At 44.9% G+C, this 26232-nt stretch overlaps 1 protein-coding gene across 8 annotated transcripts in view; it reads right to left on the reverse strand.

Annotated features, from left to right (window-relative positions):
- Window positions 1–26232, reverse strand: part of CSMD2 (CUB and Sushi multiple domains 2) — a 684208-nt gene that overhangs the window by 60071 nt on the left and 597905 nt on the right. For 7 of the 8 annotated variants that reach the window (XM_053267555.1, XM_053267553.1, XM_053267552.1 and 4 more), the window contains 6 exons: window positions 17332–17517; window positions 15399–15593; window positions 8704–8877; window positions 5732–5905; window positions 4466–4639; window positions 2811–2999 (listed from right to left, as the gene is read on the reverse strand). In XM_053267555.1, the coding sequence (XP_053123530.1) occupies window positions 2811–2999; window positions 4466–4639; window positions 5732–5905; window positions 8704–8877; window positions 15399–15593; window positions 17332–17517 (1092 nt within the window). The remainder of the gene's footprint in view (window positions 1–2810; window positions 3000–4465; window positions 4640–5731; window positions 5906–8703; window positions 8878–15398; window positions 15594–17331; window positions 17518–26232) is intronic. The other variant, XM_053267554.1, reaches the window with a different exon arrangement.

A 26232-nucleotide genomic window follows, 5' to 3' on the forward strand; every position in this document is an offset into this window, starting at 1 on the left:
AGGGATAAGAATGCCCCCCCCGAAATTATTTTCCAGAATTTTTGCAACTTGTAAAACTTATCTTGAAATTCCCGTTATGGTTTTGCTCAAGCAGGAACCTTTAAATCAGCCTTGTTATTTTGCTTAAGGCAAAATGTGTGGCCTGCTTTACGTTTCAGAAACGTAAACCCTTTAACTTGGCTTGGCCAGTTCTTCTCTTATCATCCCTAAGTGTAGCACTGTGGGATTCACTTGTCAATTTCCCATGGTTTGTAGATTGTGGCAAGGCGGCATGCTGGTAACCGGGGGGAAACAAAAGAGGTGCCGAACAAAAACGGTGTTTATATCATTCAACTGCTCAGTGTGAGGGTAGAAAGGAAGGAATAAAAGAAAACGAAAGAAAAAAAATCCCCGGAAAAGGGTGAGATTTTGGAACAGCTCAACTTAATCCAATATAAAGGATCTATACAGGAGCTGTTTTGATTCCCTTGGGCAGTTCCATCTGTCTGGATGCCAGTTTTTCATATTAATTGGCAATTAATTGGTGCAGCCGGTGTTTGTCCTGGTAGTATCCTGCTGCCTAAAAGAAGGCAGAATCTAGACTGGAATGTCCCCCAACCACAGATGTTCCCAGATGTTGTTCCCTACATCTCCCAGCATCCCTAGTTACAATGCCTTCGGTCAGGGATTATAGGAGTTGAAGTCAAAAACATCTGGGAATCCCTGTTAGAGGGAATACTGCCCAAAACCCTTCCCACTGGTCCACCATTTATGGGTTTCATACCTGAACAGAACATATGGATGTATGAACCCTTCCTGGAGGTGGGATGCTGGATATATGAACTGGGGGTGGGGAGAGCTTCTCAGCTCTTATCTTTCCTTCACCACCACTACTGCTGCTTCTGAGGATTGATTGCAGCTTAGTCCCAGCAGGCAAGGAAAGAGGATTGGGAAGCATTACTGCATTCCTTACCTTGGAGCCAGGCTACAGTGTACTTGGAGCCGGGCTACAGTGTACTTGGAGCCAGGCTACACTGGACTCTGAGGGTGGAGAGTCCTGAAGCTCCCATGGAAATAGGCAGAGAAAGCTGGAGATGATTAAGGCAGTCAGAAAGAGAAGCAGGAGCCTCTGTCTGCTTGGCTCTTTCCTCATTTCTCTGCTTAGCAGCTAATCTCCTCTGCTCTTCCCTCTCCCAACTCCCAAGCAAAGTCAGTTGTTAAGTAGAAAGCAAAGCAGAAATAAGAAATGAGTGGAGAAATGCAGTCAGTAGGTTCTGCTTCCCATCCAGCTTTCTTTCTATCTCCAGGGGTGCTTCAAAAGCATCAACCAAGGCTGGCTCACAAAGGTCTACTTCTCATTCTTGTAAAACATAGTGTAAAGCATAGCTAGTCTCGTGGAACTATAACTGCTAGGTGCTCCTTCCCTTTTTGGAAGCAGCAAAATGGCTGGCTAAGGTCAAATCACCATGGAGTCAGATCCTAGGAGAGGAACTACAGGAAAAAGAGCAGCAGACCTCTGCCAAAATAAGTTGTCTAAGTTGCCCAGAGCTGGCTTTGGATATACAAAGCAAGGAAAAGTGTGTGTGTGTGTGTGTGTGTATTCTGAATTATTGTCATATTACAGTTTGCTGTAAACATAAGTACTGTTAAAAATTACCATTATTAACTTGTGTGTCTCCTTTCTTATCAATTTACTCAACTATACTCAGTCAAGGCAAAGATCCTATAATGCCAACTTCGGTTTAAGAAAGGTTTACTAATTAGAACTGGGCATTTAAGAATCTAAGAACAAAAGCAACTTTTCACCCTGATTCAAGTCAAATGAATACCAAAGTGAAGCTTTTCCAACATAGTTACAGGATCCTTGCCTTAACTACATTTATTTGAGCAAATGGTTAAGAAAGGAGACATACAAGTTAATAAATGTTATGTTGGGTTGTGCATGCAGTTTAGTATCTGGTACAGAATTTGGATTCCTGGGAGTTTTTGTTTTAATTAATCAATTAAAAAATGGTTTTCTAGTCCTCATAGAGAACAGTTTGAAAACACATAGGATCCATGCGTTTGGATCTATGAAAACACATAGGATCCAATGAGTGCAGTGTTTGCCAGCCTGTACATTTGTGGTACTCTTTGGGCCAGTTCTTATGATGCACCCACCAGTCCCTTGGCATCGCATGGGGGAGGAACATGTGCACGCATATCTCCCTCCACCTGCAGCATTGCCATTCCACAGCATAACTGCATTAGGGGTGGTTTGTCTGAACCATCACATGATTAACACTGCATAGTGAGGGGTGGTTGAAATGAACTCCTTCTCCCTTCACACAATGATGTGGTGGAATGCCAATGAGCAGACGGTGGAGGAAGATGTGTGCATGCATGCTCTCCCTGCTGTGATTCCAAGCGTCTAGGGGATGGGCCATCCCAATGGACCCCTTGGCTTATAACTCTCCTAGCTGTCTTCCTCCCATCACACTGCATTTCTCGTTAGCCCTGACCCTAAATGAAAGAGAAACGCACACTGCACTGATCATAGGGGCATTCCCGTGAAGAAAGTGGGAGCAGCAGACGGCTTCCAGCTTGCTTTGGGGATTTCGTTCTCAGCACAGAATGTGAGCTTCCTCAAATGCAGCTGGGCTAGCAAAGCTCAAGAGCTCCCTCGTCTAGATTTTAATTGGCCAGCTGGAAAACGACTGGCCATCCCTCTCCTCTCGCTCTGTCTATGGATGGCCCTACAGAAATAGCCGATCAAGAGGACTAATGAGAATGTTTGCAACAAGATAAGACCACGAGGGCACTGTGCCTCTACAGGAAACGGGATAACTTACAATGACACACTGGGAGGGGCCGGTCCCAAGTGCCATCCCCCTGACAGGTAAGGACCTGGGTGCCCAATAAGTAATATCCGTGGTTGCACTGATAAGAGACTGTCGTTCCAAAGCTGTATCTGTGAGGCCCGTTCAGCTGCACTTGTCGAACGCTGTTTTCCAGGTGCCCGGGGTCAGTACAGTTTACAACTGCAAGCAAATTAAAGAAACAAATAAAAAAGAAAAACAGACGGTGTAACCAGGGACAAAGGAGTTTTGCTTTGCTTCTGCACTAAAATGAGAGGCAAGATGGCCGGATTCGTACATCATACTTGTCAAGAATGTAGTTTCCTTTTTAATAAACTCTTGGCAATAATTACAAACTGCCAATTACCAGGGAGGCGGGCCCCGCTGAAGCTGAAGAATAAGTGGAGGATATAATGAACATCCAGATTGTTTCAGGATTGGGGCCCTACCTCGTCTGCAACCAAGACAGAGGAGATGCTATGATGCGCAGGAGACGTATTTCTCAGGAACACAGGAGGAGGCTGTCATGGGAGGACCAGGGGAAGGTGTGCCAGAGATTGGGGGGGGGCGCAGAAGGGAGGGAATTTGAGAAGTGAACTTATGAAATAAGATGCTAAAATATAATGCTTAAAAAAGAGAGAGAGCTAGGAAGCCCTGGAGGGTTGAAGAGCAGCAACTTGGTTGGTTCTGGGGGCGAGACAGCTGGCCAAATAATTAGCTACCTTCTACGTGGGCCCAGTTTACATGTCCTGTCGAAAATTTATTGATTTTATCTAACATATTTGTATGAAATGCTTCTCCCTTGTTTCTTTCGGCCAATAACCAGCAAAGAGCTTACAACATCTCCACCCCCAACAACCACTCAAATTTCGATAGATCTATGAAACCAAATTTTACAAACCAATCAGCAACACATTCAAAAATTAATAGCCCCTGTCTCCTTGATGTCAGCACAGCCCTGGTGAAATAAAAGTGTTCCTGAAAGTCGTGAGTGCAGTGGGGTGGGGTGGGTCTGGGGCCACAGATATCGACAGGAGGCTGCCACTGAGCCCTGCTACTCCAAGTAAGGCAGGACGGGGGCGGGGGTTAATTACATGAGGAGCATTCGCGAGCCACTGTGCTGTTGATTCACTACATGCCCAAATCACTGCTCACCAGGGATGACGTGAAACTCAACTGTGCACCTCTGTAGGACTTTTGCAATAAACAAGACCTCAGGCCTGGCCCTGCTGGGAGGCCAGGAGAGAGTTCCTTCAATCCCTGAGCTACTTGCTATTTCTGCCAGCGCATAATCATTTTTTAATGAAATGCTTGGCATTCATTTTCTATTTGCTGAGCTTGTTTTCCCCTTATCGCCAGCAAATCTGTGACTGAAAAGGAGGGTCTTCGCTTCCCCCGCTCCCCCACTGTCTTCCGCACTGCACTGAAGCTGAGGTGCCTTGATTAATGAGAAAGCATCTCTCCTGCCGGCTTCTGCTCTCCTCCCAAACTTGCTGCCTTCTGCTGCAGCGAATAACTGAATATGACTGAAGTGTGGACACAGGTGTCAGCTTCGGTCTGCTGATTTGGGACCAGCACTTGGCAAAAGCCTCTGAACCACCCAGGTCTTGGGCACGGAGATAACGCCAAGGAGGACACAAAGGACTTACTGCGGCAGGTGGGCAAGGCATTACTCCACTGGCCGTTGGCCAGGCACTGGGATTGGGACGTCCCCTCCAGGTGGTACCCAGTACTGCATACAAACTTGGCCACGTCATTCAAGTTGAACTGGTTGCCCTGTGTCAGGCCGTTCACCGGGTTGCCTGGATGACCACAAGTAATGGCTGCAGTGGGAAAGAAAGAAGTTACCACTCCTGGCGTTGGGCTGAACCACTGAGCAATCAAGCCAGGAGCAAATCATCATCACGTACAACCACAGGCTAACCTGTCCAAGTACAGACGACGCCCACACTCTTACAGTGACTGATTCCATTGCCATGTCTCCATTTTCTCCTCTGCTTCTGTCACAGTTTACCACAAATTCACTTTGTGGGACCTCCTAAATCTCCCGCAATACCCAAATCCATTCCTAGGTCATGACACTCACAGTCCCTCTTTCGCTCTGCCTGAGCAGAATGTTAACCTCGTCTTCATTGTCATTCTGAACAGAATGTTTTCTCCTTAAGAAACACATTTAAGGGGAAAGTGCAGGGCTTGGATATTTCAGACTAGTTTATGATGCTAAATACCACCCACAAACAACAATTGCAACTTTAAGAAGTGTGACAAAACCAGCGGCCAATTTTCCCACTTCCTGCTATCTCCAGATTTAGGCTACAGGTTGCTCTTTAAGGAGCACTAGAAGCAGGGAATCTTCAAAATTCAATGCCAACGCTCTGAGTGGATTGCAGTGCTCAGCAAATGCAGATGCTGAATTCCACAATGACATGGAAACATCTGGAGAGCTGATGTCTAGTTTGTAGATTTCTACATAAAATCACCCAAAGAGAAAGGAGCAAGAACTTTTCTCTAGAACTTGTGTTTGCATCCTTTTTATCGTACTTCTCCAATGGGATGCAGAATCCTTTGCATTATCTAGATTTATTACTAGTTAAGGATGTTGCTCATAGACAGGTGAGTTGACTTCCAGATATCTAAGTACCTGGCCCCTCTCCCCCACCCCAGATCTTCCACACCAGAAAACCAAAGCAGAATACTTCTGGTACACTGATGAGGATTTTGTACAGTTTGTATGTATTGCAGATGTGCTACTATTTTGTAAAGATGAATCTAAGGGACAAAGGCAGTACTAAGTGTGTAGATCCTGTTGAACTGCAAAATCTTCAAAATTAAATGCTTCTTCATATCTATAGAACCTGCCTCTTAGCCCTGTACTAAAACATGCAACTGTTTAATAAAGACAGCAACATACTTACGCACACAGACAGGAGTCTTTCCAGACCAGTGGTGGTCCTGCTGACAGATCCGTACAGACATCCCAATGAGCCGGAAGCCGGGGTTGCACTGGTAGACGACACTGCCCCTGTAGCTGTAGTTCTCGCCATTTATTTGCCCGTTGACGATGGGGCTTGGCTCACCGCAATGGCCCGCTGGACAGAGACCAAGACCAGAAAAACTCATCAGGCAGTGCTAGTGGTGGTGACCTCAAAGCAGAACATGGTCCTAAGAGCCTAAGGCTGGGGTTATTGGCTACCCTAAATCACAGTCTCTCTAATGTCTACCTCAGAGCCCAAGGTTGGGGCTAAATCTGCCTGAAAGAAATAAAATTAATAAAACTGCATCCAGGTAGGCCACCAAGGAAAACTGCAATTTTGCAACTGCTACTATAATTTAAATTTTGCAGTTTAAATTATGCATTTAAATTTAGAAAAATAATATGATTTGTCTTCCCATATCTATTTTTTTAAATTCTTATTCTTTCTCCCCCCCCCCTTTTTTTTTTTTTTTTGCTATTTTGCATTTGCTAGTCATAGGGTAAGGGAGATATGCAGGGCACTGAAGCCATGCCCTCCAAGTGTTTGAAACCTCACATGGTCCTTCCCCCTCCAGTGTCTGAGAATGCAGCAGGTCTCATCCAGGGGCACAGCTCTAAACAAGCAGGAGAAATGTCCCTGGGTCTTTGAGGGAGGGGGCTACCAGCTGAGCAACAGCTTGCTCTTCCCTCTTGCCTCTCTGAAGGAGAAGGTGGGGGAATCTTCTTGTCCCAGGGCCCACTTCCTAGTCCCATCCATACACTTTCAAGCATACATTCAAGCATAAGGGCTAGAAACTTGCTTGATTTTTAAAATAAAAGCAGAGAGTCTCAGGAAGCTGACTTCTGCATCCAGGGTTGCATCTGAGCTCCTGTGGAAATGTGGCATGCAGAGGAATGAGTGGGCAGTAAGCCTTTTAGAATCAGTTTTCAGTGTTTTTGAAGGGGGTGGCGCAGAAACCTCAAGGGCTCTATTAGAAAATATTTACCAATTAGAAACTGAAAGGTCATTCACACAGCCTTTTGCTGGGAGGGAGAGGGCAGCAGGTGTGGGGGAAGGCAGGAGACAGGTCTTCCAGTTCAGTGTACATGTCTCTTCCCACACAAGCGTGGGTAGGGCTGCTCGTGTGAAAATCTCTGAGAGTAGGCCTTGTCCTCATATGCGCCATACTTGCTTTTCCACTCTAGCAGAAGAGACATGTAAACTGAACTTGAAGACTCTTTATTGGCTTATGGAATAACCTTTATTCTCATTTACTGGAACATGGGGGCTTGCTGGCCCTGTAGACCTTTTCTAGTGTGTTTTATCTGCCATTTCCGGTCAGGAAAAAGTGTGCAATCAAATATAAACAGAATCTCATCGTTCAGTTGCTCACATGAGGAATTGGGCAGGTAAGAATCACACGAGTTTCACACCCAAGCCTTGCTCCTGATCTCTCCCCAAATGTCCCAAGAGAAAACAACATTGTCTGAACGGGGACAAGTGCTCATCCTTGCAGAACTAAGACAGAATGTAGCAGCAAGATGTGCCCAAGAAGATACCAGGGAGAAACGGATGTCTCCGGCCCTGTTGCTGCTTAGTAGGAGGTTCTCCCTGACAGTCTCCTCTGCCTGCCTTCCAGTTCGACACAGAAATGATGTGATGGAATACATGTGCATATGTGTGGGTGCACATTGGTAAGTCTTATGGAAGAGGCTTACCAATGTAATGGATAATTTACACGACCAGCATTTTCTGTGCAGGACCTGGGTACATAACTGGTACATAACTGGGTACAGAAGCTCGTCTGAAGCTTTGGAACCCGATATTCCCCAGCAATTGTCAAGCTAGGCTACCCAGCTTTTCTACCCAGCTCTTAATCAAGGTAAGACAGAAACGTCCACTGTCCGTCCTCTGTTTTCGGTCACGTGGGCCCTTGTGGTGGCTTTGGCAACTCCTGGGGCCAGTGATCATAGAGTGCTGTGAATCTGAGGCCAGGAGAAGGAGCCCTAATGCATTGGTGTGGGCTGCAGCTCTGTTCCCTGTGCAATGCATTCTGGGATAATGGAGGACTTCCTCCTCCTGATCCCAGATCTGCTGATCACTGCCGCACTGGTCATCTGGGTACTTGATCGACAGAGGCAAATGGGAAAGATGCTCCCTCCAAGTAAGTATGTAGTACACCACTCTGGGCTCCTTGGAGGAAGAGCGGGATATAAAATGTAAATAAATAAATAAATAAATAAATAAATAAATAAATAAATCTGGGGGAAGGTAGGTAGGTTCCCGCCTTCCCCCCTGCTCCCCTCTATTTGGTTGTATCAGATATTGGTTGATATTTGGTTGTATCCCCTCTATTTGGTTGAGGGTATCTGGTCCCCTAAAACCAGATACCCTCAAAAATCTGAAAAGAAAATCAAGGTGAAGATGTATAGGCATCCCTACATGATGCAGAATCAGGAGGCGGGTGTGTGTGTGTGGGAACCACCCATAAGGAAAAACTGTAAGGAATTCCTTATGGTTCTAAGCCTATATATTAACATCTTTCAAGGGCTTTCCCCTGCTGCTTGAGATATGGAATTCTGAGATAACTCACAATTTCAGAAACAAAAGCTACCTCACTGTTTGAAGCAAAGGACGTGCTTAGTATTTTCTTTTCAGTCTCTAAAATATGGGTGGAAATGAAAGCAAGAAAGTGTGCCCTTAACTCACAAACCTCAACCCATTAAAACTAGCCCCTAAAGATTAATCAGTTCTCCTTGGTCAATCTACTGATTTGATTAAGGTTTGCAGCCTGAGTTCCAAAAGCCCTAAAATATGGGCTGCAGAAACAAGATCTAAGTGGTGCATTGAACCGGACTGTTAATCAGAGCTGCAAATTACCTGTAGCTTAAGCAGTTCAAAGGGGCTCTAGAAAATATTCCCCAAATACCCACCTAGGCACTTCACTTCGAGCCCGCTCCAGAGTCCGTTTGCCATACACTCCCGCACACGTGAGCCCACCAAGGTGTAACCAGTATTGCAGGAGAAGATGGCAGTAGCGCCGTAAATGGTTAAGGTCCCGATCCTGTTTCCATTGGGTGGTATGGGCAGGTCTCCACAAGAGATGACTGGAAAAAGAAAGAAAAAGAAACCATTCTAGCAAAGGAAGGTAGCAACTTGGGAAAGATACCACACAATGAGCTGTCAAGAGAACACGGCTTACGAAGCAGGACTCGAGGTCTGGTCTTGGAGAGTACCTTTCTTTAAGAGGCTGCGACCACATTGTTAGAACTTTGACTATCAAAGGATGTCTTTATCCAAGGCCCACACACACTGTGATCCTCTGTGCTGAATATAGCCCATCTGTTCCTAAGAGGAGAAAAGTGCTTCCATGGTGCTGGAATCGTACTCCTAACCTCTGGAAATCTCACTCAATCCCTCATGCTGGCTTCCAAGATTTTGAAAAGCACAGCCCACAGACTTTTAAGTACCTCTTTAAGTCAGGATCAGGAATTTGAGAGAGAGAGAGAGAGAGAGAGAGAGAGAGAGAGAGAGAGAGATCAGGAAGCCAAATTTGCTGCCCAATATCACAAACAGTGTTTTTTCACCACATCTGCAGAATTTCCACACAGGATCCTGCCCCATTGTTTTTGCAGCTGCAGGCAAGTAGTACGAAGGGGAGGGGCTGCCCAGCTCCTGACAGCCATTGGACATGGCTGGTGGGTCTGTTTGGCTTGGCAGCAGCACAAGTTGTGTGGGTCTCTCTTAAGAGATCAAATCGAGTTGCTCACCATGATCTCCTAAGCAGTTTACAATGCTGTTTACAGGTGAAGCCACAGACAGAGACAGACAGGAAGGCAGACAGAGAGATAGGTAGGTAGGTAGGGATGAGAGACAGACATACAGAGAGGTACCAGAGACAGACAGGCACACATTGACATAGATCCACCCTACAAGATCATTCGGGGGGTCCTGCACCACATGCTGTTGACTCCCCACAGATGACAGAATGCCCTGTCTAGGGATGTTGGTAACATCTTAGCTCTCCCAATCTTCTGCCTTCATCTAAAGACCCTATTCTTCAGCTGGAGTTTTGCGGCTTAAGTGGGTTGCTTTGCCCGAGTTTGGGTCTGGAATTTATTGGGTCTCAGATGGTGTGGTTCTCTATCTTTGAACTGAGTTTGGAACGTTGTTTTTGTCTTTATCTTAAATAGTTTAAAAATGTATTATATTGTTAAAACTGATATTATCCTGTACGCTGCTGTTGGGCTTGTAGCAAGAGGCAGTTTATAAATGTTAAAATAAAATAGATAGATAGATAGATAGAGAGAGAGAGAGAGAGAGAGAGAGAGAGAGAGAGAGCAACTTCAGACTTGAACACTCAAAAGGTATATTTATTTTATTTATCAAATTTGTATGCTGCCCCAAACAAAAGCTTAGAACCACAATTAAAATAAACAGCTTGGGTGAAAAGGTAGGTCTTTAAAGATTTTTTTAAAGTTGTCAGAGATGGGGAGGCTCTCATCTCAACAGGGAATGCATTCCACTCGGGACTCGGAGAGTCTCGGGGAAGCAACAGAGAAAGCCTGCCTGACAGCCTGACAGTTTCCTCCAAGACTGCCTGGAGCTGGTAGGCCACCACCTTCTCAATTACCTTGCCCAACCATGGAAGGTTGGAGACAGGCCTGTACTCTGAAGGATCAATGCAGGCTTCCTTCAGAGGAAGTCTAATAATTACCTCCTTAAGACAAGGATCAAGAATGTTGGACAAGGGTCAAGAAAACAGGTGGTAGGCCGTACAGCTCCAATTAGCTTGTCCACCTCCTTAGGAGTCACAAACTGAAACTGATCACATAAGAGGAGTTGTTGGACACCTCCGCATCAGACACTGCAGTAATTGTGGGATCTGAATTGGCCCGAATACGAGAGATTTTGTTCACAAAGAACGCATTACAAATGTTGCAGAAGGTGATTCCAAATTCTGATTCAGAGAAGGAGGGGTCTGTACTAACCTCCTCACAACCCTGAACCATTCTGTCAGATGTGAGCTTGCAGATGCAATACAGGCAGGAAAGAATTGCTTCTTTGCCGCACGTATTGGCAGAGCATAGATCTTCAAAAGTGCTCTATGACTTAATTTGTCAGATTCGAGTCAAGTCTTTCTCCACGTGCTCTAGTCATCTACCTTGCTACTTCTGCTCTTGTAGATCTTCTGTAAACCAAGGGGACAATTTTGATGTGGGCCGGAGAGGATGCTTTGGAGCAATCATGTCTACTGCCCTAGTGAGTTGACTGTTCCAATCTCTACCAGGGCATCAACAGGATTATCATCAGTGCTAAAAACAAATCCTTCCAAGGCTTCTTGGAATCCTATTGGATCCAATAACCTTCTTGGGTGGACCATCCTAATAGGCCCCTCACCCCATGGAGGTGGGACGTGAGTGTGAGTTCAACCTTAACCGGATGGTGGTCCATCCATGACAATGGGGAAATCACAGGAGTCCCCACCCATGGAACACCACCCTGATCAGAGTAAAAGACCAGATCAAACAGGTGACGAGCAATGTGAATCGGTGCCAAGACTGCCTGGGATAGGCCCGTAGTTGTCATGGTCTATGAACTCCTGAGCTGCCCCAGAAAAATTGGTCCCAAAGCGATCATCAAAGTCTCCCAGCACCACAAGTCTGGGGGACTCCAACACCAACCTGTCAACCAAGTCTGTTAGCTCAGTTAGGGACTCTGTTGGGCAGTGTCCTGGCATTATAAAAGAGCAAGGTGAAGCTCTGTGGGTAGTTGGCATGGAATAGGAATCTGCCTAGCTCAAAAAGTTTGGATGACGTACAAAAAACCCATTATTTGTAGATAATGTTTGCGGGACAGGGCCTTCTCTGTTGCTGCCCCCAGACTCTGGAATACTCTCCCGGTGGCTGTTCGCTCCTCGGTCTTCATCTCAGTTTTTAGAAAGCGTGTGAAATCTTGGCTTTTTACCCAGGCTTTTATATGACTGTCTCTACAGCTGCTGTTTTGGATTTTGTATGGTTATATTGAGCTTGTATTTTAAATCTTTTTAGTCAGATCTACTTTTTTTTAATATTCTAGCTTAATATTTTAATTGTGTAATGTTTATAGTCTTGTTTTAATTTGTGTGAACCGCCTTGAGATTGTTTTAATGAAAGGTGGAATACAAATTAAACAAACAAACAAACAAACAAAATAAAATACAATATTTCTGTCGCAATGTCAGGGATTGAACCAGTGACCTTCTGCACGCAAAGCAGATGCTTTCCCACTGAGCTACATCGGATTGCAATGCAGCCTTTGTGGAAGCAGGAACATAATCTCCAGGACTAGACCCAAATAACTGGGGAGGGAAAGATGAACTCTGTTCGCTACATCAACTCATTTGGGTGAAACTAGATGGGGTGGTGGGAAATTCACAATCAGATCTCTTGTGGGTTGTTTTTTAAAAATGCAGCCACTGTCCCACCTCCCCAGTTCACAGCAGGACTGGCACTGGAGTAAGTGGGACAACCCTTTCCCTGCACCATTTCCGGATCCAAACCCTGCCCCCAGGCAGAGCTGCCACTTGTTCCACAGGGCAAAACATACAAGCAAGCATTTAATACTGCTTGTGACTCCTTTTCCCCAGCACTGTGGTCCCCACCTGCCCTACTGTTTAGTTTTTCATTTAAAAAGAATTTCTAGTGGTGGCTCAGTTTCCCAGATTCCTAGGAAGACTGAAACCTGTCCATGAACTCATCCAATGAGATAAAAGTAGGGAAACAGAACAGTCAGGTCAGGAGTGTTCTTGTAAGAGGTACAAAGGGTTATTTTCTTGGCAGCTACATATTTAAGAAGTGAGGGTGTAGGGGGAGAACAAAGCAAACATCTTTCATAAATATTGGATTTGAAAACACAGAACACTTGTCCCAATGTACAAGACAGCTGTCACAGTTTTTGCCCTTGTTAGCTTGGGGCGTGTGTGACAGGCTAAAATGTCTGGTTCATTTTTAAAGCTGTTTTAGAGGGCTAAGCTGGGGCAGTCCTGGTGAACACTTTTCTTGCCCTCAGTGGCCCTGTTCCCTCTATGACTAGGGATGTGTGTGAACCGAGGTTTGAGCACTGGTTCAGTACTGAACCGGTTTGGATGCGGTCCGAACTGGTTCGGTACCATGGGGAGGGGAATGGGATCTTTTTAAGAAAAGGAGAGCAGCCCCTTACCTGCTCACCGCCGCCACAAGCAGCTTCCTGCTGTGGGACCCCTTGTCTCAAGAACCCGTGTGTGGCGCCGGCACATGCATAGCATCCGCACATGTGCAGGCACCATTTGCGTGGGCAGCATGGTAATGCTAACCACACAAATGGCACCTGCACATGCGCAGATGGCACTGTGCATGGATCCATGGGGAGAGAGAGCAGAGGTTCCTGCGGTGGAGAGCATGGAAAAGGCCTACTCCCCTCCCTGCTCTCCTCCCCATGGTGCCAAATCGGTTTGGACCTTATCCCAAACAGTTCGGGACCGAACCAGTGCACGAACCTTGCACTATCTATGACTTCTCATGGATTGCTGCACAAGGAACAAATGATCTGCCACTTCAAGAAACATTGCCCTGGATAGACCTTGCTCACCTTCACCTATCTGATTGGCTAGGGTTACCCATGTGACCAGTCCAAGACTCACTGCCCTCACTTTAAAAGTTCGGTCACTTACTTCCCCGCACATAAACATTCAGGGAAACAAGAAGCTCCAAAGAGTTTAGGGTGGTACAGGGCTCTTCCTCTCCTCTTGTAGCCTCACAACTCTGTGAAGTAGGTTAGGCTGAAAGAGAATGGCCCAAGGTCATCCAGTGAGGTTAGGTTGGGATTTGAAACTGGGTTTCCCTGGTCCAAATCCAACCCTTTCTAACCACTACAACACATTAGCTTAATACTGCAGTATTGCTATTGCTTATACATAAGCTTAAGCAAAAGCAAATGCTATGGGCTGGGATAATTTGTTTGATGTCTTCTCATTGCCTGAAGCTTGAAGGACAGCAATGTTTCCTACAAGGCATTCAAGACCAATCACTGCTAGAGAGAAGTAGTGTTTTGGGGGTGGATGGGGGTGGTTATCCTAGCCAGACCTTCTAGGGATGTGCAGAAACGGTTCTATTCAAACCCAGATCAAATTGAACTGGGATGGTTCGACCAGTTTGAACTCGAACTGGCCCGTCGGTTCAAGGAGTAGAGTTCCTCATTGGTTCGAGGAGCGGAGTTAAAAAAAAAAGGAGTGGAGTTCCAAGTTTGAACCTATCCGACCCCAGTTCGAATGGATCTTGTTCAGAACCGGTTCTGCGGTTCGAGGGGTATGCTTGTGAAGATTCCCCTTCACAAGGAAAAGGCTGGGAACCAAGGGCGTAGCAAGGTTGGAGTGAGCCCAGAGACAAGATTTTTAAATGGGCCCCCCTCTGATATACACACACAAACACACTTCACAATATATAGTGCACTCACCATCACATCCCCATTATGAATATGGTGAATATCTAGTTCACAGGGACAGATCCAGCAGGAAATTACAGGGGGTGCAACAAGAATCCCCCCGATAAAAGATTCCACCCCCATATAAATATTGGGGCTTGGATTTTCTCTTTCTTGCAAATGTACTATGCCAGGGGGTGTCAAACTAAAATTTGGTGGTGGGCCAGATTAGATTCTGATGCACCTCTGGTGAGCCAGACATAGCCTTGCACCCACCTCATATCACCTATCTTCCTCCTCCTCTTTGCTCTCATTCCTTTTCCTTTTCTCCCCCCTTTAATTTGCTGAATTCACTACTTTTTACACTAAAATACACTCAGGGAAAGATTGATTTTTTAAATTTTTTTAGAAGAAATTCGGAACAAACCTGCTAATACCAGCTTTTTACATGGAAAATCCTATCACTCTTCCTCTCTCCCTTACAGAGATGTTTCTAGGTACTTAAAAGATCCAGGGGGTGCAACACGTGCGGGTGGGGAGTCATGTGACATGCATCTGGGGGGCCCCTTGAGGCAGTGGGGCCCCAAGACAACTGTCTCCCCTTGCCTAATGGTAGTTACGCCCCTGCTGGGAACACTGCCTTTAAAATACTTCTAATGGAGGCTGGGGAGGGGGGCGGTGAGAGGGCACCTTACCAACACTGGCGGCAGCAGCAGTGGAAGCTCCTCTAAACTCCAGACCGGGTCCGGTGCGCGCAGCAGTGCAGCGTGCCTCGGTTCCAGTATCCGCACATGCATTTTAAAGGCAGGGTTCCCCTGTCTTTTGCTTGTAAAGGGGAATCCTCACAGAATTCCCCTTTACACGCATACCCCTCAAAACGAATCAAGTTCGGCCCAGTTCGACCATCAAACCAAACCTCCAGAATCAGTTCAGAGCACACCCCTAAAACCTTCCTGGCTTTGACCTTTCCCTGCTACAATCAGGCATACTATCATGCTAGTGACTTAGAGAAGGAACCACAAGTATTCCGCAAATGGGTGTGCTTAAGGAAACAGCTGAGGGGAAGTCTCAACAAGTAACAGAAACCTAGAGCAGCAGGTCCCTTCTGGGCTCATCAACTTGGAGTCTGTCTTTGCTTCCCATTATCCACTCCTGGGCACTTCCAAGGCCAAGATGGCGGCCCACTTACTTCTGCAAGTTGGCATGGGCTCTCCAATGCTCCACTTCCCGCTGGCCTGGCACCGGATGACACGGTGCCCCGTGTAGTAGTAGCCAGGGTCACAGATCAACATGAGCTGGGCGTTGTACTGGTACTGGGTCTCATAGATCAGCCGCCACCGGCCGTGTTCCACTGCAATGCTGCTGATATCTGGGCAGCCGACCGCTGAATGCCAAAAAGAAAACAGAAACAGAAACAGAGCAGTCAGTGACAGTCAAACCAAAGACCTGTTGAATTCCTGCTAACTGACCAAAGAGGCACCTTTTAAAGTGGTGACTCTCTTATATTTAGCGGGGGGGGGGGGGGGAGAGCAATTTGCCCTATCCGACCCCAGCACAGCATCCATCCAGTGACTGTTTCTGGTGTCAACCTTAAGTTTTGTTTTAGATTATGAGCCGTTTGGGGACAGGTGGCCATCTTATTGATGTATTATTTATCTTTCTATATAAACCGCTTTGAGAACTTTGGTTGAAGAGCAGTATATAAAAATATGTTGTTGTTGTTGTTGTTGTTGTTGAATTTACCGTAAGAGCGCCAGCCAGATGACTTGGAGAGGTTCACACGCAAGGCAAAAAAGTTGCATCAGCCCCCGATCAGGCTGTCAGAGCCATCAGGCTATTGGAAGCATACTTCCTTTGAATATTCTTTTGATTTTAGTGGTGTTTTAATGTGCCTTTTGGAAGGGAGGTATAATAATAATAATAATAATAAATAAATAAATAATAAATAATATGGAGATTGCAATGGCAGTGTGAAAACGACCCTGAGTTGCCCATAAACCAGGATGTAGAACTAGGATATTGTGCACATTCAACACGCCAACAGTTGAGATCAGGGGTTCTTAACCTTTCCCCCCCCAAAGCTAACTCCCAAAAATATATTGTCAAATAGAGTACATATTCATTAAAACTGATTTTAAAAAGAAAATGATTTTTTTAAAAACTCTTGAATTTTATCATTATTGACACTGTTGACAAGAGACACCAGAGTTTAACAGGCCCCACTGTTCCCAGCAATGCATAAAGTTCTTGAAAATAACTATCCCAAATTCTTCTTCTCTTTTTAAGCCCCTCTCTCTATTTTTCACTGCAGCTTTATGATAAGATACACCAATCAATGAGGTGGGGGTTCATGGGCTATACTTAAAGAACTGCCTCCAGTCTGTAAGGGCAAAAGGCTTAAGAACCTCTGATTTAGATACTATCCAAGCAACATCAAACATAAAGTTATGGTAGCTAAATGGAACCTCCACGTTCAGAGGAAGTATACCTATGAATAAAAGATGCTGATGATAAGTAGCAGGGAAGGCTAGGTCGATCAAATGCTATTAGTCATGTCAGCTAAAAATAAAGGAAAAATGAAAGGTTGTGCTGTTGAGTTGCTGTCGACCCCTGGCGATTACAGAGCCATGTGGTTTTCTTGGTAGAATACAAGAGGGGTTGACCATTTCTATCTCCCGCACAGTATGAGATGATGCCTTCCAGCACATTCCTATATTGCTGCTGCCCGATACAGGAATTTCCCATATTCTGGTAAACACCCCAGTGGGGATTCGAACCAAAGGCTTCCTACTCTCTAGGCAGGTTACTTCCCTACTGTGCCATTAGGTGGTTCAGCTAAAAAATAGAACCTCCATATTCAGGGGCAGTGAAACCCTACATTTCAGATTCTGGGGACAAATTAACATAGGAAGCCTACTGCCTTCATGCCTTCCTTGTCAGCTTCTCAAGGCAATCGGTCGGCCATTGCCGGAAAGAGAATGTTTAGAAGAGAAAGAGACGGACTTCTGATCTGAAGGGCTAAGCTTTTGTTAAATCCTGAATAACTCTGCAACGTCTTACTTGAACAATCTTAGGAGGGAAAGTACGAATAAAAAGGAGTGAAACTTCCCCAAGCGACTCACCCACGCAGGGAAGAGGGTTGTTGCCATTGCTCCACTGACCATTTGGCAGGCACTCCACTGTGGAACCTTCGCGGGCCTGGAGGTGGAAGCCTGGGTGGCACTGGTAGACCGCCTTGGTGCCCACTGTGTACTCCTTGCCAAACACAACCCCAAACTTGGGAGCTTTGGGGACTCCACAGGAGAGAGCTGAGAAGGAAAGAAGGAACCATGTGATCAGCTACTGCTGAGCAGGGAGAAAGCATTGAGTCCTTTGGGACAAGGCACCATTTTTCTCATCCCTTTCTTACAGTGTGAACTGCTTTGGGAACATTTAGTTGAAAAACAGTAAACAAGAAGAAGAAGCACCTGATAAAGGTTGCCTGATAAAGGTTGGATGGAGGTTCCCATGGGTTTACCCTGCAGCCGGAGTCCCTGCCTCTCCACAACCCTTCCCAACCAATGCACAAAATAACCCCTGTGGTTCTCTCTTATCTTTATTATTAATTTATTTTTGCTTTGCTATAACCATGAAAGCCACAAAGTAGCAGCAAAAATGCCTGGGAAGCAGAGGGGACTTTGGTAATTTAGTGTTCCTCGCCTCCCTACAACGCTTCCACCATGGCATGCAGTCCTTTCTGTCATAGCAACATAAGAAGCTGCCATATACTGAGTCAGACCATTGGTCTATCTAGCTCAGAATTGTCTACACAGACTGGCAGTGGCTTCTCCAAGGTTGCAGGCAGGAATCTCTCTCAGCCCTGTCTTGGAGATGCTGCCAGGGAGGGAACTTGGAACCTTCTGCTCTTCCCAGAGTGGCTCCATCCCCTCAGGGGAATCTCTTCCAGTGCTCACACATATAGTCTCCCATTCATATGCAACCAGGGCGGACCCTGCTTAGCTAAGGGGACAAGTCATGCTTGCGACCACAAGACCAGCTCTCCTCTCCTTATTAACCACAGCCCCTCCCCAGGTCACTTGTATAACTGGCAAAAGAGCCACCCAAGCTCAGGAAGAAATGAAGCAGCAATCAGGATCAAAGGACCAGTCGCATCCTGGCTTTGCGATGATAATTGCGAGCATGTCATGCGAGCCAGCTAAGGAGCTTGGCAAATCCTCCGGCAAGACCAGGCGTCTAGACGGTGAGCTGTGTTGCATACCAATTTTGCAGATTGGCACCGGCAGCCCATAGAACCATAGGGGGCTGCAAATCCTCACCCTCCCAGCTCCAATTATGTAATCTCTTTCACCTTCAGGTGTTATCTGATCAAAAGGAGCAGGCAGCCTTGCCTGTCTCAGCCTTCCACAGTTTTTTCAAATCTCTGTCCTACTCAAGCTCCCCAGGATGATTCCATAGGGGGACTTTTTTCCAGGCCGGCTTCTCTCTCTCTCTCTCTCTCTCTCTCTCTCTCTCTCTCTCTCTCTCTCTCTCTCTCTCTCACACACACACACACACACACACACACACACACACACACACACACACCATGCAACACTTACACTGAACACTCCCTTCTGCCTCACCGTCCATCCGTACAGCGGACAGAGGAAATAACACACTGTGCCCAGTCCAAACAGATAAAGGACCAGCACTGGCATGAACCAGGACCAAGCTGGAGTGGCTTTTACTGAATCTAGACCCGGAGGATGGATTCTCCAATTCTAGGTCTCTCAAGGCAGTTGCTGGAACTGGGGGCTAGACCTAGAACCTTGGCTTAAGTCAAATGTAGGATTGTAGCCAAAGGCACAACAAGCAAAAGGTCCTGCTTTGTTGCCCAGCAAAGGAAGATGGCGAGGTGGCTCCGAGGATTCATACTGAGCCAGACGAATTCAGAGGCTTCAGCCTTTCTAGCTAAAAGTCACACGTTGCAGACTCCCACTCCCTTCCTGGAGTGCCGCGAGGTGAACCTCCTCCCACCCCCCGCTTTTAAAATTATTTTGCATTGTGTAAGACAAAAATGTATGGATTGTTGGAAGTTAAAGGACTTTGCGCTGTCTCTTTGCCTCAGACAGTGGAGGGCAGACTAGTAAGTCAGAGGGCTAGAGAGTCAAGACATTGGTCATCCCTTCTCCACTGCTCTGATGCTATCCCTTTGAAATGTAGATTGCTACTCTTAGGGAATTCAGCTCCCTCCTTCCTCTCTCTCTTCCTACCTGCCCGCCTACCTTGCAACATGGCAAGCCTCTCTCCCTGCACCATACGTGCAGAGAGGATGCAGAATCCATCTACATCCAGCTAGATAGATAGATTAGAGATCCTAACTCCTCACTTTCCTATCTAGAATGGAGTTCCTTAATAAATGTCTTTTATATTGATTTGAAACTATGAATTGGCTCCAAGTTACTTTACTCTCAGCATACACGCATGCCTAACTAAATTTCCGCTGTGTTGTGCCTCTGTGCACTCTGCTATAATGAGAAAGGGATTCTCTCACCACAGAGAATTTCCAACATGGATAGCATGTTCACTGTTTGTTTCAACAGTTGTTAATAGTTACAATAATCCAAAGTTTTTTCAACATCAGCAACCAGATTCTGAAATCCAGACTCTAAACTTGGTTTCCGTCCCCCGCAGAGCAATACAAATAAGCATGATTTGACTCAAAAGCAACTGTCGAAATTTTGACCTCTCTCAGTTTGACATAATTGGTTATTGGCTCCATCACTGCAATATCCCACATTTTAATTAACCATCTCTTAACATCTGGCATGCTGGCTCACTCCTATCTTCCCGCAATAGCCTCTGTTTGGAGGCTTTCCATTAATCCTGAGTCCATACAGAGCCTAGCTCGGCCTAATGCAGACCTGCCCAGACCAGCTGTAGTTGACGGGAAAGTTCATTAAGCCACTTAAGGCAGCCCTCGACTTCCATCCACCTCGCCTTCAGCGCAGATGGTCGGGCAGAAATAGACTCTGTGGCAGGCCCTGGGATTCAGCAATCAGCTCATCAAACAAGACTGAGGCGCCTCTTGTGCTTGTCTGCATCAAAACAACACATCCTGGTTCAGAAAATTTGGCATCCTCCAGCCGAAAATGCCACAACTGAGTCTTTATCAAATGGCTCGACACGAAGCAGAGAAACCTGCCTTTTTGGCATGGTAATAAATCCTCCATCTGCTCCACGGTACCTAGTTGGAAGCGCCGCTCTCTAGAAATGACAGAAGAGAGGATGGAAACACACTGGACTCTTTGTAGGGAAAGCTGAATCAATATTTATCTTCAAGAGAGAGTCATCCAGAGCTTACAATTTCTGACAGTGAGAAAGCTGCCAGGATGGTGCTGTTTATAAGCTCCGCTTGTGCAAAGGAAATCAACCATGAATCAGTATAAAGAATGGGAATAGCCCATCAAGCATCTGCAAACTCCAAAGGGAGTTGTCATTAGCATTTATGACAATGACTGAGCTGGTTATGTGCAAACAGGTTTGACGTCGAATGTGTTCAACGTTGAACCGGTTTGGTTCGACTGCTCAGGGTCGAACTGAACCACCCCGCTTGGTCTGACCCTGGACCGATCCCCCTTGGGGGTTCAAGATTTTTATTAATTAATTATTATTATTATTCCTTGTTTACACAGTCAGACAGATGTTATTGACTGGTTTGTTTTATCCAGACATCGAGTCCTTCCCAAGGAGCTCGGGTGGCTGAATTTTATTGTCAATGTTGTTGCTGTTGTTATAGATATCGTCGCAGAATACAGGCTGTTCCCAGTAAAGCTGCTTTTTGTAATTGGCTGATGGTGATTTCTGTGACCCCTATGGTGTTGAGGTGCTCTTCAAGGTCTTTTGGAACTGCACCCAGAGCGCCAATGACCACTGGGATTATTTGGGTCTTTTTCTGCCACAGCCTTTCAATTTCAATTTGTAGATCTTTGTATTTGGTGATTTTTTCTATTTCTTTTTCTTCTATTCTGCTATCCCCTGGTATTGCTATGTCGATTATTTTGACTTGTTTTTCTTTCTTCTCGACTACAGTTATATCCGGTGTCTTGTGTGGCAGATGTTTGTCTGTTTGTAGTCGGAAGTCCCATAATATTTTTACATCTTCATTTTCTTCAACTTTTTCAATTTTATGGTCCCACCAATTCTTGGCTACAGGTAGCTTGTATTTTTTGCAGATGTTCCAGTGTATCATCCCTGCTACCTTGTCATGCCTTTGTTTGTAGTAAGTCTGTGCGATCTTCTTACAACAGCTGATCAGGTGGTCCACTGTTTCATCAGCTTCTTTACAAAGGCGGCACTTGCTGTTTGTTGTGGATTTTTCGACTTTTGCTCTTATTGCATTTGTTCTTAGTGCCTGTTCTTGTGCAGCCAGTATTAAACCCTCTGTTTCTTTCTTCAAGTTGCCATTCTTAAGCCATTGCCAGGTCTTGCTGATGTCTGATTTTCCACTTATATTGTGCAAATATTGACCATGCAGGGGCTTATTTCTCAATTTTTCTGCTCGGTTCTTGACTTGTTCTTTCTTGTAGACCTGCTTTGTTTCATTGGTGTTGAATAGTTTCTCGTTCTTGACCATTTGAAGTGCATCTTCTTCACTGTCCTTGATATATTCTTCAAGGCCTCTTTTCTCTTCCTCTACTGTTTGATGGACTTGCAGCATTCCTCTTCCACCTGAGCTGCGAGGGAGGTATAGCCTATGTACATCACTGCAGGGGTGCAGAGCATGATTGATGGTCATGATTTTCCTGGTCTTACGCTCTAGCTTCTCTAGCTCTGCCTGGGTCCAGTCTATTATTCCTGCAGTGTATCTGATAACAGGTATAGCCCAGGTGTTTATGGCTTGTATGGTGTTCCCGCCATTGAGTTTGGACTTGAGGATTTTTCTAAATCTCCTGATGTATTCACTTCCCATTTTTCTTTTAACTTCAGTGTGTGCGATGTTATCAGCCTGGAGAATGCCCAAGTATTTGTAATGTTCTTTCTCTTCCAGGTTCTTGATGTTGCTTCCATTGGGTAGTTCTATTCCTTCTGTTTTTCTTATTTTCCCTCTATTCATTATTAATGCACACTTGTCTAGTCCAAACTCCATTGCTATATCGCTACTGAATATACAGACAGTGCTTAGCAGTGATTCAATTTCTGACTAGGACTTTCCATACAACTTCAGATCGTCCATGTACAGCAGATGGTTGATTTTACTTGATGTTTTAGATGTTTGGTATCCAAGGCCTGTTTTGTTTAGTATTTGTGAAAGTGGAGTCATGGCGATTACTAACAACAGAGGGGATAGTGAGTCCCCTTGGAAAATGCCTCTTCTAATGCTAACCTGTCCAAGTGTCTCGCCATTGATTGTTAACTGTGTACTCCACATGTTCATTGCTTTTAAAAAATAAATATCTGAATGTTTTTGCTGACACCAGTTGTTTCTAAACATTTTAGTATCCATGTGTGAGGCAATGAATCGAAGGCTTTCTTGTAGTCAATCCATGCAACACTTAGATTTGTTTATCTTCTCTTGCAATTTTCTAAAATCATTTTGTCAATCAGCAGCTGGTCTTTTGTGCCTCTGGTGTTCGGGCAATTTCCTTTCTGTTCAACTGGAAGCTGTTTGTTAGTTAATATGTGTTGCATCACTTCATCTGCTATTATTCCAGTTAATAATTTGAACATGGTTGGCAGGCAGGTTATCGGTCTATAATTACTTGGAACTGCACCTTTTGCTGAGTCTTTCATGATGAGATGAGTTTTCCCAGTTGTTAGCCATTGTTCAACATCACCGGCTTGCAAAATGTGATTGAACTGTTTTGATAGTTGTTTATGAAGGCTTGTTAGGTGTTTAAACCAAAAGCCATGCAGTTCATCGTTGCCTGGCGCAGTCCAATTTTTAATTTTCTTTGCTCTTTCACTGATTAATTCTGATGTTATTATTAGATCTTGCATTTGTTGGTTACATTTTTTGACCTCTTTCATCCAGCCTGCTTTTTTATTATAATCTATTGGATTGCATAGGCGTAACTATAGGGGGGGCAGGGGGGGCACGCGCCCCGGGCGCCACTTGGCAGGGGGCGCCAAAAAGTGCCCCCACTGATTTGCCGGAAATTTCTTTTTCTTTTTTTTCTTTTTTGCAGAGCAGTCCCCCGGTCCCGGCGCCCCCCCCCCATTGGCATTGCTCATCCAGCACTGGGCGCCGCGGCATCTTCGTAGTCCAAGTCTCTGACTCTCACTCCCCGGCGCACCCCGCCGCCCCGCCAACAGTCGCGCATGCGTCGAGAGGAGGACACGCACCAGAGCAAATTTCCTGAACAACTCCCTCTTCTGAACAACTTCCTGAACGCCCGAACCAGTTCCCCTTTTTGCTCATTCAAGTCTTTCCTCCCCTATAATCTAACCACGTTTTAACTGAAAAGGTTCAGGGAGGGGGAGATGGGGGGATGTGGAACCTTGGGTTCCACATCCCCCCATCTCTCCCTTCCTGGACTTTTTCACTATGTAATGCAAGCTAATTTAATTATATGTCATCATCAAAATGGATTAGCTGTTTCAGCCCATCAGGAAAGTCTAAACCTCCACCGATTTAATTAACCAGACTGAAAATCAGATGAACAGAGAATGTTTTAATGAAAGGTGGTATATAAATTTAACAATAAGTAAAACTATCATTAGGATCAATTAGCGATTACTTAAACATTGGTGCTGCCAAGCTATTTGTAAATAAAACTTGAAGCCCTTTGAAAATAAGCTGGAATTAATTGTAGGTTGGGCAGGGGGTGAAAGTATATACTTCTAAACATTTATTGTTAAATTTATATACCACCTTTCATTAAAAACAACCCCAAAGTGGTTTGGTTTTAGTCATGGATTTTAATTTTAATTGCTCTTTTTGTCAATGTGATGAAGATAAGTTAAATCTGAGTGGTCTTAGGCAACCAATGTTGCATCTGAAATGCCATTTCATTTTTTATTGTCATAAATACTCTCCAACCAATTTAAATAGCAAAGGTGTATATTATCGCTTTATTCAATTGCAGGGAATCTCAAAAAAGCAGGATTTGCAACTAAGGCAGTGCATATCTTCTCTAAAATGGCCCTTTTATAGTTTTTCTAACTTTGAAATCGTAACATAAAACAAAGCATAAATGCATAAATGCTTCCCCCTCCATTTGAAACCTTTTCTGGTGTAAATAGCGCGGTTTTGGAAAAGGGGAGTCTTTCTTTAACAGCGGGAGAATAAGGAGTCTTTAGCACTATCACCCTAGTCCCTCGAATTACTTTGGAGTCCTTGGTTTTCGTTTTGTTAAAATACAGTCACTCACAAGAGAAAGTCAGGAACAGAACCAGGGCGTGAGGGAGGGGCATCATAATCATAATAATCATCTTTGCATCATAATTCTGATGTTTGAGATACAAGCCAACTTCACAGGGTTGTTGTGAGGAAAAACCTAAGTATGTAGTGCATTTTGAAATTTTTGGTAATTTTTGTAATTTTTTAATGTTTTTAAATAAAAGTTTTCTGAAACATGTGTGTCAGTCAGATGTATATTGGGGGGGCGGCGGGGGCGCAATTTCAGTGCTTGCCCCAGGCGCCGTTTTCCCTAGTTACGCCTCTGTTGGATTGTACCATAATTTCCCCCAGAATTGTACTGTTTCTTCTTTATTTGGTGTTTCTAGGTTTCTTGCAGTTTCTCCTTCTATGCTTTGGTAGAAACGTCTCTGATTCGACTGGAATTGGAGATTCTGCCTGTGTTGTATAATTCTGGCTTCATATCTGCTAATCTTCTTTGACACTGCTGTTATTTGCTGCTTTATTATTTCCAGGAATTCTCTAATTTTCCTTGAATCTAGGTGGTATTTTTGGATCAGATACTGTTTGGTGTTTTCATTCTTCAGCTTCTTGTCTGTCATATCTTTCAGTTTACTAGCATCTGATCTAAGCCTGGAGATTTTATTTTCTAATCTCATCTTCCATTTAGGTGATGTACTGCTTTCTTTTTTGACAGGTCCACTGTTCTTATATCCGAGCTCTTGTGTTGTTATTGTTGCTGCACTGTACATTAGTTGGTTTGTTTCTTGCAAATTATTGCTTGTTATTTCTGCAAGTGCAGCACTGACATCTTTTAATGCCTGAGCAAGTTGTTTTTTGGCAACTGTTTTTAGAGCGGGAAGTCGAACCCTGGTGGATGTTTGGTTCATGTGCTCAGTTATTTTTTGCTTTAGTTCTTGTTGCTTTTCTGTTAAATGGCATTCGGGTTTTTGAGGTGAAGGCAAAGGGGAGGTTGCCTGGTTTTGATTTTGAAACAGTTCAGCAACAGTGGCATCCTCGATTTCCAACACCTCCTCCACCTGCGCCTGAGCAACTTCTTCAATTGGTGATAATTCTTCTTCCATATATTGAGCCTGTGTTGCTCTTTGCAGTTCTTCCAGCTCAACTCCTGTGAATACTTTATTTCTTATTATGAATCTTCTCTGGTCTGCTAGCCTTTGTTCTGTTATTTCTGTGTCTGGATGCTTCTCTTTCCAAATTTGGTACATTCTTTTTAAATAACCTCTTCTAGTTGGACTAGACTTGTAATAACAGATCATTATTTCCTTGTTGGCATTTTTCGTATATATTTTTTGGTTAAGCGACGTTTCTTCCAGTAACTTTGCTGTCTCCAGCCCTGGTTGCTCAACTGAAGATCCTGAGTCCTGTTGCCCACTTGCCACCAGATGTCCAGGGACTATAGCATCTGGCACGGTCCTTGTTGACCTGGGCGACAACCGATCCGGTATAGATTTATTAAAGTTACGTCTCACCATATTGTTGATGGGAGAAGCACTCTTTGTCTGGCTCCTCTGGTGAGCCCTGTCCAGTATGGTTGGACCTCTGGCATAGCTCTCACCTTCATCCAAGCACACAAGCCCACAACCACACCAAGGTAGTGCCTCACTGGGGGATTATTAATTCTTAATAATAATAATTATTATTATTGCACTTACCCCCTCTG

This window comes from Hemicordylus capensis, chromosome 7, assembly GCF_027244095.1.
Source record: "Hemicordylus capensis ecotype Gifberg chromosome 7, rHemCap1.1.pri, whole genome shotgun sequence".
Taxonomy (NCBI): domain Eukaryota; kingdom Metazoa; phylum Chordata; class Lepidosauria; order Squamata; family Cordylidae; genus Hemicordylus; species Hemicordylus capensis.